The 16,490-nt window shown below is 43.1% G+C and overlaps 1 protein-coding gene across 6 annotated transcripts in view; it reads left to right on the top strand.

Moving 5' to 3' along the window:
- The window catches only part of FAT1 (FAT atypical cadherin 1), a 444,689-nt gene that overhangs the window by 14,632 nt on the left and 413,567 nt on the right, over positions 1 to 16,490 (top strand). For all 6 annotated transcript variants that reach the window (XR_011282269.1, XM_069631552.1, XM_069631550.1 and 3 more), the window contains exon 2: positions 1,727 to 5,015. Coding sequence is in view for 5 of the 6 variants with exons in the window: in XM_069631552.1 (XP_069487653.1) it covers positions 1,751 to 5,015 (3,265 nt within the window). In the remaining variant the exon portion in view is untranslated. The remainder of the gene's footprint in view (positions 1 to 1,726; positions 5,016 to 16,490) is intronic.

The raw sequence follows: 16,490 nt of genomic DNA, 5'->3' as shown, positions 1-16,490 counted from the left end.
CCTGCAGCATTATTACCTCGTTGCCTTGGACTCCCGTTCCGTCTACACAAGCACTTTTATGACAAAGAACAATTACTAGCTTTGCAGTGGTCATTTCAATCTTTCAGCTCCCCGCTGACTACTTGTCTCGTGTTAATCTGCAGCAATTAACATCGCTGCTGCATTCCTTTTGGTATCCATTATTATTTAAGCACACCACGGGTTACTCGGGACTTTTTTTCCCGAACTGTAGAGAAGGGGGCTACCAAACATCATATCGAAATGTAAACTCGGCCCCCCAAACCGTGACAAATCTTTAGCCGGCCCTGGGTAAGTGCTTTCCACCCCTTGGGCCTGTTGCCTCTCGGGGGTCGCAGCTATTTACAGCTTTGCTGTCTTTCTGATGGCTAGCCATGCACTTGTAATGTAATGGCTGGTCTGAGAAAGGACATACTTGTGCTCCTCGAAGCAAGCTGTAACTGAGCAAAGCACGCTAAAAATACCATGCCCCACAATGAATGTAAAATTGGCAGTGATGAAATGACAGTCCACACATTTCCGAGGTGTTCCAAGAATACCAGGCGGCTGCATGAAGTGTTTCACGAATTCAAGTATAATCCGTTTCGATCTAAATGCAGTCTGAGGAGCAGACAAAATGACATCTGTTCCGTGACAGGTTTTTCACTCGTTTCTTTATTAAATATGTTGTTTTGCATCTTGGCACAACGTTAATATGCTACCAGATTGGCAAATATTTAACGCTGGCAGCAATGCCGTCTGTATAATGATCACAGATTTTCTTTATCTATTTTATTAAACAGGCTTTTATGGTATTAAGCAAACTCTGTCACGTTGAGGTCCAAGCACAGACTCTCATACAAAAGCTAAGTTGCAACAGGCAGGGAACGACATTTAGTGCTCTCCCCAAAGCAAAAAATAAATGCAAATAATTCCTTAAGTTTGTGCAGCTGATCTAAAGTTGGCTGATGTATGGTTGGCACCGGGAACTAGTCTCTGATGGTTACGGCATGAGAAAACACTGTGGCATGAAATGCTTCCTCTTTAGGTCAGTCTGTTAGCAAAAGTAAACCAAGCAGCCAGCATAGAGCTTCCTTACTCCAACCAGGGAAGGGCTGTGCTGCCACTTCATAGCCACCATGAGTTGGTCAGAAGCCTACTTGGCAGTGCAGCAAATGTCCTCGGAAGAGTTTTCAGCATGCATTTAAAAAAAAAAATATTCTAGGGATGAGCGCAATTGCTGCCGGAACAAATTTGCTGTTTTCTTCTGCTCCAGAGCTATGCCAAACATAAGTTGGGATTGGTGCCACCGCTCTGAGGCACTCTTCCTGGCTTAGTCTCTCATAGAGATTTGAGAAATTGATTGAGGTGTGCAAGTAGAATGCAAACCTGGGAACACCAGTGTGCTTGTGTACACCATTGCTGGAATTCATTGTGGTTGTGGTTGTTGACGGGTAGGTTACTATTTTAGTACTTTCCTGGTAAGACACGCGAAATGTGGTCTAAGAACCTACTTTTTGTGTTGTATAAAAAATATGCACAAATTAAGCATGAAGCAAAGAGGATTTACTAACATCTGGCGTGTATCGTTTGTAATGCAACAAATGTGTTGGTTGGGTAGAAGCTAGTACAGCACTGGGGCAAAAAAGTGAAAAATGCGAAATGAAAAACCTACATGTTTTGAAGTGTTCTCATCTTTTTCCCTTTTCTCCCCCCCCCCCCCCCTCAGGAGTCTCGGAAATAATCGGCCATCATGTGGAGATACTCAGCCATGTTGTTTCTGCTGCTGCTGGTGCAGCACTTTGATGACTGCGGAGGAAGCCACAGAACACCCAGTCCTGCTCTACTGCAGTTCACCGAACTCCAGTACAATGCCACTATATACGAGAACTCGGCTGCCAAGACTTACGTAGAGCATCCTGTAAAAATGGGAATTTACATCACAAACCCTCTGTGGGACGTGAAGTACAAGATTGTTTCTGGTGACAATGAAAACTTGTTTAAAGCGGAAGAGTACACTCTTGGAGATTTTTGTTTTTTGAGAATACGGACCAAGGGAGGAAATGCAGCTATTCTCAACAGGGAGGTGAAGGACCATTACTTGATCACTGTGAAAGCAGTCGAAAAAAATACCAATTCTGAGGCACGTGCATTGATCAGGGTGCAGGTGCTTGATACAAATGATTTGAGACCTCTCTTTTCTCCCACCTCCTACAGCGTTTCTTTGCCTGAAAACACAGCAATAAGGACCAGCGTTGCACGAGTTAGTGCCACGGATGCAGATATCGGAACCAATGGGGAGTTCTACTACAGCTTCAAAGAGAGGACTGATATGTTTGCCATACATCCAACCCGTGGAGTGATCATTTTAACTGGTAAACTAGACTATTCGGAAACCAAATTATATGAGCTGGAAATTCTTGCCATTGATCGCGGGTTAAAATTGTACGGCAGCAGTGGCATCAGCAGTATGGCAAGATTGGTTGTCCACATAGAACAGTCCAATGAGCATGCTCCTGTTATTACAGCTGTCGCGCTGTCTCCTTCTGAAACTGATAAAGACTCTACGTATGCAATTGTAACGGTCGATGACAGTGATCAAGGGTTAAATGGAGAAATTGCTTCGTTAAGCATTGTAGCCGGGGATTCCTTGCAGCAGTTCAAAGCCATTCGAACGTCTCCTGGAAGTAAAGAATATAAGATCAAAGCTGCTAGCATTATTGATTGGGATAGTCATCCCTATGGATATAATTTAACTTTGCAAGCTAAAGACAAAGGAAATCCACCGCAGTTCTCTTCTGTAAAGGTTGTACATATAAGTTCCCCGCGCTTCAAGCCTGGCCCTATTAGATTTGAAAAGGATGTGTACAGAGCAGAAATAAGTGAATTTGCACCTCCGTCAACACCAGTCCTAATGGTTAAGGCAATACCAAGTTACTCTAGCATAAAATATGTCTTCAAGCACACCGCAGACAAGAGCAGATTTAGCTTAAATCCGCTTACCGGTCTCATTACCACCTTGGAACCAATTCATGCCCGAGATGTAGCGCACTATGAACTGGATATTATGACGAGCGATCGGAAAGCCATCACAAAGGTCCTGATTAAAGTGAAAAATATGAATAGTAATGCCCCAGAATTCACACAGACCTCCTACAAATCTACAGTGGATGAGCATGTCCCAATTGGAACCAGTGTCATGACTATAAGTGCTGTAGACGTTGATGAAGGCGAGAATGGTTACGTGAGTTACAGCATTGCTACCCTAAATCAGTCGCCTTTTGAAATAGACCATTTCTCTGGCACCATCCGCACCTCTGAGGATCTGGATTATGAATTAATGCCTCGGGTGTACACGCTAAGGGTACGAGCTTCGGATTGGGGATTGCCATACCGTAGGGAGGTTGAGATTCCTGTCACAATAGTTTTAAACAATTTAAATGACAATACACCCTTATTTGAAAAGATCAACTGTGAAGGGACAGTCCCCAAAGAGCTTGCAGTGGGAGAGCAAATTACTACCGTGTCTGCTATTGATGCAGACGAGCTCCAGTTGGTGAAATATGAAATTGAATCTGGAAATGAACTTGAATTATTCAGTTTAAATCCCACCTCTGGGGTGCTTTCACTGATGCAGTCTCTTTCAGATGGCCCTGGCGCTAAAGTGCCCTTTGTCAGTCTGAAAATTGTTGCTACTGATGGAGAAAACATGGCAGTTCCGTTGTACATCAACATAACTGTGGTCACCAGTCGCAAACCTACCAGCATTCACTGTGAAGAGACCGGTGTTGCTAAAATGCTTGCTGAAAAACTCCTGCATGCAAATAAACTTCAGCATGGTGGAGAGGCTGAAGAAGCTTTCTTTGACACATACTCTGTGAACAAGCATGCACCACAGTTTAAAAGCTCAGTTGCCAGCTCTGTTAAAGTAAAGGAAGACCTGTCTGTGGGCTCCAACGTTGTACTGTTGAATGCTACAGATCATGACAGTGGCTTTAATGGGAAACTGGTGTATGTTATTTCTGAAGGCAACAATGATAGCAGTTTCACTATTGATATGGACACTGGGTGGCTTAAAATTCTGTCTCCTCTTGATAGAGAACTGAAGGATCAGTACTTGTTGAACATTACAGTGTATGATCTTGGAATCCCTCAAAAATCAGCTTGGCATCTCGTAGCGGTTCAGGTTCAGGATGCCAATGATAACCAGCCAGAGTTCTTGCAGGAAAGCTATTTCATTACTGTTAGTGAAAACATAGAGGTAAATAGTGAAATTATCCAAATTGAAGCTGTTGATAAGGATTTAGGTCCAAATGGGGAAGTGCGCTACGCTATACTTACTGATACATCCGTATTTTCGATTGACAGCATAACCGGAATTGTCAAAGTTATACAGCCCTTGGATCGAGAAGTGCAGGCTGTCCACTATCTGAAAATTGAGGCTCGAGACCAGGCGGCCGAGGATCCCCAGTTGTTTTCCTCAGTGGTTTTAAAAGTGCTACTAGATGATGTCAATGATAATCCCCCAAAATGTATTCCATTAAATTACCATGCAAAAGTCAGAGAAGATCTTCCAGTGGGAACCGTTATTATGTGGTTAGAAGCCCATGATCCTGACTTGGGTCAGTCTGGTCAAGTACGGTACAGCCTGCTAGAGTCTGGTGAAGGGCACTTTGACGTAGATAAGCTAACTGGAGCAGTACGAATTGTGCAAGAACTGGACTTCGAAGAGAAACAAATGTACAACCTAACTGTGCGTGCAAAGGACCGAGGAAAGCCTATTTCATTGTCTTCCACTTGCTATGTTGAAGTTGAAATTGGGGATATCAATGAGAACTTGCACCCTCCACTGTTCTCCAACTTTGTCGAAAAAGTTTCTGTAAAAGAAGATGTCTCCATTGGAACTCCTGTCATGGTTATATCTGCCCGTGATGAAGATATGGGCCGTGATGGAGTAATTCACTATTCAATACGAGATGGAACGGGTGTTGGCATTTTCAGCATAGATGAACAAAAAGGTAAGAACATTGTACTTTTTTGCCTGTTCTATTTTGTGACCTTCTGACCTCAAGTGTTTCTTTATATTCTTGAAGTGCTTGAAAAGCATCTCGCTTGCAGTATACATTTCGCGAATTCTTTATCTTTCTGAGGTGTAGTGTTCATGCTCTAATGCATTTGAAAAATTCAATCAAGGCGCAGATGTTTTGTACATTTGAGTGAATTTGGCATCTTGAGTCTGAAGGCTTGTGCACTTGATAGTTTGAAGGGATTAAATAATTAGAACTGTTGAGTTGCATGCAGTGACTAGTCGGGATTTAAGGTGCTTCTGCAATTTTATCATGCCTGTTTTGCTTTCTGTCTGGTTCACAATTGCTGTCGCACATTGATGCTCATCATGTTCACATATGATCTGATAATTGAGATGGACATACTTTATTTCTGCTCCGTCCGTTTCATGTTATGTTAACATGGGTGTGTTGCCCCTCTGTACCAAAAGATTGGCGGGGAAGCAATACGGTTTTGCTTATATTTGATGCCGTGATTTTCTATGCTAAAATTTAGGAAATGCTTCTACAGTTAACATCTGTAACAGTCATTCGGATTTCGTTTTCTTTCTGTTTGTCGTGAAGACCTCGTTTTCAGTATGACTTTGCCTTACCAGTACTGGGCATGGTTTACATAAACCCAGATTTGATGGCTCACCCGTGGCTTATACATTATAGCTAGGCAATTCCAATTCTGCCTTGTTTACAAGGGCAAACGTTGGACAGAATTCTCAATAGTAATGGGCTCGTAGGTGCCCACCCACACTCAACTTGGATTTTACAAGCCTCAATAGTTCCAGTGCGACCAAATACCAGAGAAGGTCACTCTACCCCGTGTGCATGGCTTTGTTTGAGGCATAGCTACTCTGTATTAAATAGATATTTTTTTTATATATTGTTTTTTTTTATTTGTTTTAGAGAATATCCTTAGTTTCTTTCACTAGTCTTGGGCGCTGCTGTAAACTAGTGCTACAACAGCAGTAGTTACATAATTGGCACATTTGTTGTACCAATTAAAAATGCCACATGTGTATGTATGCCCCCCCCCCCCAACAACTTCTGCATGAGAGGTACACTATAATTTAGTGTCTGTTCATAACATGAACCATGTTGCTTTAAATTACTTCTGGTTTGTATGGCCCCAGTTGACCTGGTGGAGTACACAGAGGTTCCTGGTAGCATTTGGTGTCGAGATCACTGGGCTCTTCTGTGCTACAAGCAGGAGCTAAATGGTTCCTGGCAATTACGAAACATGTAATACTTCTGTGAGAAACTTAAAGTAGAGAGGCCTCTTTATTTATTATAAAATGTCTTGATTTGATATTTGTTGTGCTTTATTTAACATTTAGGGTCTGGTTGGTCTTAAATTGTCACTGGAGCTCTTTGTAGTTCTGGGCAGAGACTGGCTTCATTTAGCGACCAACGGTCTAGGCAATGTTTTGTTCCCACCATTCCTCAAAACCATTTCTCAAGTGTCCATAATCTATCCGTGCAGCTATCAAATGCAAGTTATGTAAGATATACACGTTTTGGTAAAGGTGTACTTACCATTTCATTAATAGAACATCTTTTTTTGAAAATGGAGGTAATGGCAAGCTGTAAATCTTGACTTGTTGATACATGCAGTTCAGGAGTAAATGGTGTTGGACTGCTATTGATTTAGGTGAGTTTAACTCTTATATCCCCATATTGGCAATGTGTGTTAATTTGACCTATGGGCATGAGTAGGTTTGGGGATGTAATGTGGCGAGATGATGGAACAGATGGAAAGTTGTTGTACTGCATATGAGGGTTGTGAGCTGCTGCAGTGTGTCTCTTTGGTAGAAGAGAGCAGTGGCGGGGAAGCTAAATATTCACAGCCATTTCTGGGGTGGCAGGTTCCTTGGGATCTTGGACAGTACATCGGGTCTAAGGTCCGTTCCTGCATTCTGTCAGTTACCATCAAAATGATGTAGTCCCTTTCCATTTTTGTGTGTGTGTGTGTGTGTGTGTGTGTGTGTTTTTTTTTTTTTGCTGGTCTAGTTGAATAGGCACTACCATAGGATCTCTGATTATTTGTTTATTTCTATTTGGATGTCTGCAATTCTGTATTTCTGGAAGGGTAGTGGGTGTTGGATTCGTTGTACAGGACCTATTTGTTGGATGTCCGAATTTGGGTTTCATCCAAGTTTCACAGTGATGTCTTGTTGCCTGGCCTATTGAGTAAGCTGTACCAATCTTGTTTTACTTTTGCCTTACAGGTATTTGTTTCATTGGCATACATTTTGTTTCAAGTCTACGTTTAAGGGTAATATCCTGGACCAAAAAGGCATTTGTGCTTATTATTTGCGTATGCCCCATTCCTTCTTGCTGGGAGGACAGGTTTGATATCTAGATTCCAACTATTTTAGGTAGATTGTCTGGGCATGTGCACGTTATGTTGTTCAGTTTTCTCAATGATGTTCACTGGATGCCAATAGTTTGTGTACGAGAGGGTGCCTGAGCTTTAAGTACATGTCTGTTTCATGTGCGGTGTGTCTCCGATTTTATATTCCTTCTTGTGGTTTGGAAATAAGGCTTTTAATGGTTCCCTAAAGGTCCTGTGGTCCTTCTACATGCGAAGTTGTGTGGGCACGGCATTCCAAAATCCTGTTGCACCTGGAAACCGTCACTAAGGCATCTTAACTTGTTTGTAGGGTCTTGCCCTAGACATGTGGGGTGAATATCTCACTTATATCTGGGCCTCTTCCATGAGGAGGTTTATAATTGAATGTTGTCTTCGACAGGAATCCCGTGAAGCGTAGTGCTTTGGCAGTGTATTTCCATCTATCCAGTCTTCCTGCAAGTCTAGATGGGCCGTTTTGTGCTTTCTCTGGTTGGTCTGTATAGACAATGTCTGCACAGTCCAATCTAGATATTACCAGCTTGACCATGAGGATTATGCACAGGAACAAAAGGTCAACTTGATGAAACTAAGGTCCCCATGAGCCCTTTGTTGCCTCTTTCAGAGCTCATTTTGTCTGAAGAAGTAGCTTCCTGAACTGTTAAGTTACTGTGTCTCTAAACGGCATGCTTAGGGACTTTCCAATTCACAATTAACTATTGTAATAGACTTCAGGCACGTTTTCCACACTTTGGTTCTGGATGGTTTATTTTTGGAGTTGGTAAATCCTTTGGACTCTAGATTTCCTCCACAATAAAGGACTGCCTGAAAGGACATCATTCATTTTTGGAATTGGTTCCTTTTGGTGTTGAGGGAAAATACCCTGCTAGAATCCCAAAGAAACGCCATGGTGTCACTAGGTTTCTTTTCTATGGGAAGAGGAGTATGGCCTCTGAACCCTGGTTCCTAAACCCTTTGTCTAGACTACAAAAGCTGTAGGACTACTGCTATTGAGCCATACATAAATACCTTTATCCCAAATGCCATTGGCTGCCATGATAATCTTCTCTCCCTTCTCAATACCTGATCATCTATCATGGTTTTGGAACCCTCCTTCGCTGATGCTGTAGCAGCAAAACTGTTAGAACTGGCTGAGTGCGTAGCTTCCATCACTGCTAAAATCATACATAACAAGGCGGGGGTCTGAGAAACTCTCTACCAGCACGAACACAGCCCTCTGACTTGTTCTTGGGTGGATGGCCCCTGGGAGAGTCTCAACCAAGTCTTTATCTCCCTGTTCTTTTCACAGAGAAGACATTTCCCCGCATATCAGTCTTTGTCCTGCCCAGGGGGCAGTCCAGTACGGAAATGCTAGGCAATTCTCCTCTGAACAAGAGTACCACAGCAACCCCATACACGTGTTTCAGCCTTGTTGGGCATCATCAGTGAGGTAAAGCTGCTCCTCTCTAAGAACAATGAGCAAGGGGTCCACGTCTGGCTCGCCCTGGTAACTTAAGGTTGGACCCTAAGTTAATTTATGCAAAACCAGGGGGGCGTCTGGGAAACTCTCCACCAGCACGAACACAGGCCGTTGACTTGTTCTTGGGTGGACAGCCCCTGGGAGAGTCTCAACCAAGTCTTTAGCTCCCTGTTCTTTTCACAGAGAAGACATTTCCCCGCATATCAGTCTTTGTCCTGCCCAAGGGGCAGTCCAGTACGGAAATGCTAGGCAATTCTCCTCTGAACAAGAGTACCACAGCAACCCCATACATACAGGCTGAAACACGTGTATGGGGTTACTGATGGTACTCTTGTTCAGATGAGAATTGCCTAGCATTTCGGCGCTGGACTGCCCCTGGGCAGGACAAAGGCTGATATGCGGGGACATTTCTTCTCTGTGAAAGGGACATTGAGCTAAAGACTTGGTAGTCTCTCTCTCAGGGTTATTCACCCAAGAACAGGTCATTGGGCTGTGTTCGTGCTGGTAGAGAGATTCCCAGACCCCTCATTGTTTTGCTAAAATCATACATGTCTCCCCATACTAAATACCTCAATCAAGAACTGTATCAAACCTCTTTTCTGGGCAAGGTATTTGCACACAAGTTGCCATGCAGCTAAAAGCCCAAGTCTCCAAAACGCACACCGGCTGTGTTCTTACCAATCTGGATTCAGTGTGATTTCTGATATTCTTCATGAACTACGGTTGCATCTACATCCCTGCCTTGTATTGTTTACTGCTCTTGATGCACGTGACTGAAAAAGCAGTGTTCGTTGATCGACATGCATTGACCATGGCGGTGTTCTGTGTCTTGACTATCAGTAGTCATCACTTTTTCCAAGCTTCATTCTGCTTTAGAACGTCATACCTCCTATAGTGTGTTCTTTCACTTCCCTTTCAGTGACGTGTCTAAGGGATATTTCATTATGTTAGATCTTCAGTCCAAGGAGGTGATCTCCTAGTGAGGGTGAGATGACAGATGTTCTCGACTATTGTAAGACCTTAAAGAGAGTAACATTGGATGGTTTGCAATTAAGATTAACAATGTTTATGGAGAATGATGAAGGTGCGCTTGCAGGGTGATTGCACAGATGTATGGGGATTTAGTTGGCTTTGTGTGAATGCGACCATGAGCACGGAGTGGGTAACAACCTCCAAATATCAATAATTTATAACTTCCTGTTTAAGATGTGTGTTCATCTTCCAGGATACATGGGTTTAAGTCCCAGCTGGGTGAACAAAGTCCCTTTTGAGATTGAAACGTTTAATGCCATTTAAATTAGGCAAAATATGTATTCTTGCAGGAGTTGCAGGAAGAATAGGGCAGCAGAAAGCCAAGCCCTAGTCCATCATAAATGATGGTGAGTTGAGAAATCCAGTCTTTCCTGTACGCTAATTGCTATATATTTCCATGCCAGCCATTCACATGGACCTGTTAAGGAGGCCAAGAAGGAATTTAATGGAAAATGGAGTGGATCTACTGGTATGGATGATGCACATAAAGATGCCTTGAGCTTCCTCTATAGGGCACAGGGGGGCACTCTGGATGCTCAGCAGAACATTGAGGTGCTTCTCTAGACTGTGTGGCAAGAATGTACGAGGTTACAGCCCGCTAGAGCTTAGAAAGGATCTGAAGGATGACGTGAGGTGGGTAAGCACACTGCTGCCGTCATGGGAGACTAACGGAACATTGGCCATAATGTGGTTCCGTTGCTGGAATGAAGTAATGCAGTTTTTTGCGTGCTGGTAGGGCAGACCAATGGATGGCAGCTGAGCAGGGAAACGTCAAACTGGGCTGGAAAGCACAGATACATTCAGGCTAAGCCTGGAAAAAAAGGGATTTGTAGAGTGGATTGAGAATTGACCTGGCAGTTGGTTGAGAAATGTTGGATAGGATACAGGCAGTTGGTTGAGAAATGTTGGATAGGATACAGGCAGTTGGTTGAGAAATGTTGGATAGGATATTCTGGGTAAGGAGTAGACCTAGTTGGAGACAGGAAGAGTTCAAATGGTTAGGTCGTGATGCTAGAGCATGGAGAATGCAGCAGGTTGCCACACTGGGGACAGGAGTTGGTGTGCAAGTCTGTTCCTGGGATAGGGATGAGCAACACTGCTAGTTAATAGGACAGGACTTTGTGCCGCACGCACAATTTGCACTCGTCATTGACTAGTGATAATTGAGTCACTGGCTAGTAAGAAATGGTGTGCGCTTTATTGAACTGAGGTGGCGAGTGACTTGCGGCCAGCTAGTAACTTTCAACTTCTACCCCTGCTTTTTTGCAATGCATCGACATAGGGCATCAGTAAAGCAGGAAAGGGAGAAGGATGTTGGAACGGCCTTCAGGGCACACTAGTTTGTGATTTAGCAGCTATTATTGGGAAGGGCGCATTTTATTGTGTTTGTAGGGAACTTTGTAATTTCACTCTTGAAAGGTATATCTTTTTGTAAAGCATCCAAATTAACATCTGCAATTTTAAACGGTGAGCCAGAGCTAAAAACGGCTCCCGATGATCCAGCATCAGCCCTTCCGCAGGCTAAAACACCGCTATTGTCAGATGTGTTTGTTTGCATGGCACCAGTTGTCCTAGGGTGACACTAGTTCTTGGTACCCATTGGCATCAATCTTATCGGGTTCTTCCAGGCTACACGCAGGAGCTAAATGGCTCCCAGCATTTCAAACTCTGCCTTATATCAACTCCCTCTTCTGGTCACGTCAGAATATATTTGTGGATGTGTGTGGGTGGAACCAGTGAGCAGATTCCTGATGTTTTCTAAATTTTGGTTGGATTATTTTTACTATGTTATTTTGCTGGGAGTATCCGACTCTTTTAGGCAGTTAAAGTAGCAGCTGTCCTAAAAATAAGTGGCAGACGTGCTAGCAGTTGAGTTGACCGGTTTGTTTAAAGGACCACAGGTGGAAAAGGATGACTTTTCACTGCAAGAATTGAAGATGGGGCTTCAGACCAGAATATGAAGGTAGGCGGTCTGTGGGTTTACGTGGAGGCTGGTAGGCCCAAGAGTGGGATTAAAAGTGAGGGGCTGAGTTATTTATTTATTTTTGTCCTCCAAGTTCTCCCAATGTGATTCTGGGGATTTTCCTTTGTTGTGTTTGTTCTTAGTGCACTTTAATTAGTGCCAGTAACGCGGTGATTGTAAAGCTCAGCAATAACGATCCTACCCAGACATGAGATGTCATGCGTGGATTGCTTCCATCTGTTGATGCAGTCGAACATATAGGAATGTAGCTGTACTGCGCAGTGTGGTGTGGGTCCCTCTTTAGCTTGAGATCTGTATTGTTTTTGAATCTGCTCTTGGGACATGCTCCTTTATAGGGCCGTGGTTTAGGTATTCTATAAACGGCTTCACATTTCCACAGAAGGGATTCTGCTAAGCGGCATCCTGGGAATTCAAGTGCCCTGTGCCCACATCGGAGAATGACCAGTCGGAGCCTAGTAACATTTGCACTGTGTGCCGAATGAACACGGCAATGCCATTTCTTTTAATAAGGCTGCCATTACATACAACTATGTTCTGTTTCTTCAAATTTGCATGTGTTTTATTTTTGTGGTTGCATTTTTAATTTTTCTGTAATCTGCGTTTTCTCCATAGTTTTGTTCGATTGAAGAGGACCTTTCCTTTTCGTTCTGGAAGTGGCCAACTAGTTGAACTTTTTATAAATACTTGACTAATTGGTCTCCTAGGGAGCAGGCATCTAAATGGAGGTGAGAAACGACTCTATTTTGACTCCCCAGATAATCTCGTGGCAGCCTCTTTAATCCAAGTGATGATTAAGGTACAAGGTTGAGTAACACAGCTCGGTTCTTGAAGCAAGGGATAGAAATCCGACCAAGTCACTATTTGGTTATTTGATACCTACTTCTATTTTAAACACAATCTGTTGTGCTTTACGCTTCAATGTGCTTTGGTACAAACTCCTCCGGTTATTTTATAAATGTCTCACTCTTCGGCCTCAGATGTATTAAAGACCTATGAAGCAGCAGTTCAAAAGGGTTTGCATCGTCAATCGTATTTTAGTTTTGGAAAAGGAATGCACATATTGTTTGTGTTTCTTGGAGAAATAAATAATGCTTTGATGGTGAGTCCTGCATCATTGGCATTTCTTGCATTCAACTCGATTTTTGTGTTGTACATCCCAAGAAAACTGTATCTGGGGTCTATTTGCTCAAGGTCACAAATCCGCTTAAGACCGTGCAAATAGTGTTATTAATATTGGACGCGTAAAAAAAACGCAGATGCCATGGAGTTCTTTCCATGTGCAGATCCTGATTCGCCCTTGATGTGATGCCTTATTTCGTGAGTTGGTCATGCTTCCGTGCCCTGTCAGTTTATGCAGAGTACGTTCATGATCAAATGAATTGCATTATATAGATGGCTGGATGTTGCATGCAGAACATTGCCCAATATTTGCTAAGATTCTCATCAAATATTGCTACTATTGGCAAGTTCTCCAAATGGGTCCTTTCTCTGGGCCATCATTGGGTCGTCGTTTTTTTTTTTTTTTTAACGGATGGTGGTTGGCGTCTTATCCAATTGGAAGATTCAACATCCGAAATAAATGGTTTTAGTGACTGCCCACGAGCGTTTATGGGTGGATCGTTAGCCTTATTTTGTCACCAAGCTCTTAGCAAAGGAAATCCCCTTGATAATCCTGTTTGTGGATTATTCTTTAGCTTTTGATTTGGATTCTGTGTGATTTGAAGACACACTATGCTCACGCGAGAGAAGGAGCTCCATTTTAATGGTTGGTCTTGGTCTGGGATAAACCTGTAGCTGCAACATCGGGGTCTGAATAAGGGCTGTGTATTGGCTCTGTTTTTCGTTTTTACTTTTAGGTGGCGCGTAAGCACCGCATATAAGCCAAAACTGTTGCTTTGGCATATAGCTAGCAAGATGACATATGGCATATAGCTAGCAAGATGACATATGAGGAGTGGTGTAAAGCTTGTCATTTTTGTTTAGTTATTTACTCACCCATGGACTGCCCATGACTATGCCAGTCCCTATGGCCATTCCCACCCATTTCCTGTGCAAACGACCACTCGGACTGTTTGTTTCCCTACAGCCATTACTAGCACTTGACCCCTGTTGTCTGCACTTACCCTTGCACTTGCCACCAGCTGGCCACCCTTTTATTTATTGTCTTTTTTATTTTCACTGTTATCCTATGTACTGCACTGCCCCCTCCCCTGGCACTTTTCCCCTTCCTCCCCTCCCTTGCACTTTCGCAATCTCAGTGTTACCCGGCCTAGTAGGATCATTGTCGGTCTTCCCTCTGTTTCCCCTCCCCTCCCTTGCCTCGTCGCGCCTTGAAACACTTGTGTATAGGCGTGTTATAAATGCCATATCATATATATCGTTCTGGGATTTCTTTGAGCTGGCTATATAAAGTTGCAACATCAAACTGCGTGCTGTAAGTGCCTGTCTGTTATTATACAGCATTCTTGAGAGTTAATGGCCTAATTGGAGCTGCGTACTAATACTGTTGTCCAGTATGCCTTCAACTGCTGCATTTATTAGCAGTATGCATGTCCTTCACTGAAGACGTGTTAAAAAACAGTATTGGCAAAGCAAAACGTTTTGGTTTGTGTATATGTATTAGATGGACATTTGCCAGGCATTGTGATTCTGTGCCCATTTATTTGCACCATTTTATAGCGGCTACCTTTAATGGCCACTTATGGAAGTGCATGGCCAATACAAAGGCCAAATTAGTTGGCATTGCCAATGCTTGTTGCATTATTACTCCTAGAAAATGTTGACCAGCTTCCACCCCGCATCCATGGAAAACTTATGCAGCTATATTGATTGCCGATAGGGCCATTCTCCTCCTCCTTCCCAGTTGGGTTAAAAAGATTGCAGTTTTGATACCAGACGATGAAATCTGTAAATGTAAGGTTAACGCCATTGCAATTAATTGGGCACCATGCGAATATGGAGTGTGCCTGCCGTGTTAGAAATTGCTGGGATTTGGGAGCTATTTAGCTGTAGAAGATCCTGGTTAGTTTGACACCAACTGCTCCAGGAGCTACTTTTTATCTTCCCAGTCATACTGGTGCTACACAAATCTACCCAGCTGACGTTTCCTCGGTTTAAACCTCCAGAAGACATTTAAATAAGTAAGGCTTCTATGCACTGGACACAGTTATAGCTTGCATCTAATCCAGAAGTTAAATTTGTAGCACAAAATATTTTCATTACTAATGCAGCAATGAGAGAAAGCGTGAGCAAAGTGACGCCACATAAAAATTGTTGGTAGCAGAGATAAAAATATTGTGGCTGTAAGTGACGGAGATCGATACAGTAACAGATGAAATGGCAGAGTTATAGATTTGGCAGCAAAGATATGCCGCAGAAAAAATAGGAAATTACTAAATGGAAGGTTAGCAGCAAGACAATATAACTGACAGGAAAGCAATGTAAAGACCGGCTTCAAAATTGCTGGGAAGCGCCTGCTTCTACCCCAGGAGCGCCTCGTTAGCTTAAAACCAACAGTTGCCAGGAGCTACTTTTGTCTCCCTAGGATAACTGGTGCCTTACAAACATGATTATTTAACATTAACTCTGGGTGTTTGAGAATGCAAATAAAGAACAATTTATGCACAAATGTTATGAAAACCTATAAAGCGCAGCAACCACCCGAAGGCATCATGGCGCTATAAACCATAGCATGCCAATTTAGAACAGAAAGGTTTTCAGGGAGTGACGGAAAGACAGATGGTTCTCCATTACACGGAGGACAAAAGGGAGAGCATTCCGAGCCCTCGCAGCAGCAACTGAAAAAGCACACCCGCCTACACGAAAATAGCGTATAAAGGGAACTTGAATGGTTAGGGAGGATAGAGTGCAAAGTGCTCTTAATGAAATATGGGACACCATTTTTGTCTGCAGGAATTCAGCACCCAGCTTATAGAAAGCTTTGTGTATAATACACAGATATTTAAACAAAACCCGCTTCTAAACAGGAAGCCAGTGTAACTGGCGTAAAATGGATGTTGCATGGGAGCCATAGGGAGGATGGAGCACTGCACGTATCGCTATGTTCTGCAAATTTTGAAGCTGGAGGGTCAACTGGGCTGGTTGTCCCAGATAGAATGTGTTGCACTAGTCAATACCGCTCATCGCTAGAGGGGGAATATACGGAAGGACCTTATGAAGGGTCCTCCACTTAAAATGGGCAGTTTAGCAAACTGATGCCACTTCTCACCTAGACAGGGAGGCTGAGATTTTAATGCCCAAGTCTTTCACTAAGGTAACGAGTGACGCGAAGGGCCAAGAGTAGAGGGCAAGAAATCCTGAGTCCAGAAAGATATGATATTTTATTTATATAGCGCTGCACCTATACACAATGTGTTTCAAAGTGCTTCAAGGCAAGGGAGGGAACAAGGGAAAATACAATTACATTTTTACAGGCCATGAACCGTAAGGATGCAAAATGAACTATCATACTCTGCCTGACGACATTTCAGATAGTGCAAGAGCTAAGACATAGATGAGGAAGGGAGGGGGAGATTGGGAAGGAAATGGCAACAGACAGGTGATTACCATACCAGGCCTCACAACATTTCT

Source organism: Ambystoma mexicanum, chromosome 6q, assembly GCF_040938575.1.
Source record: "Ambystoma mexicanum isolate Mex_15411 chromosome 6q, UKY_AmexF1_1, whole genome shotgun sequence".
NCBI classification, from domain to species: domain Eukaryota; kingdom Metazoa; phylum Chordata; class Amphibia; order Caudata; family Ambystomatidae; genus Ambystoma; species Ambystoma mexicanum.
This window is presented reverse-complemented; position numbering and strand designations above follow the sequence as displayed.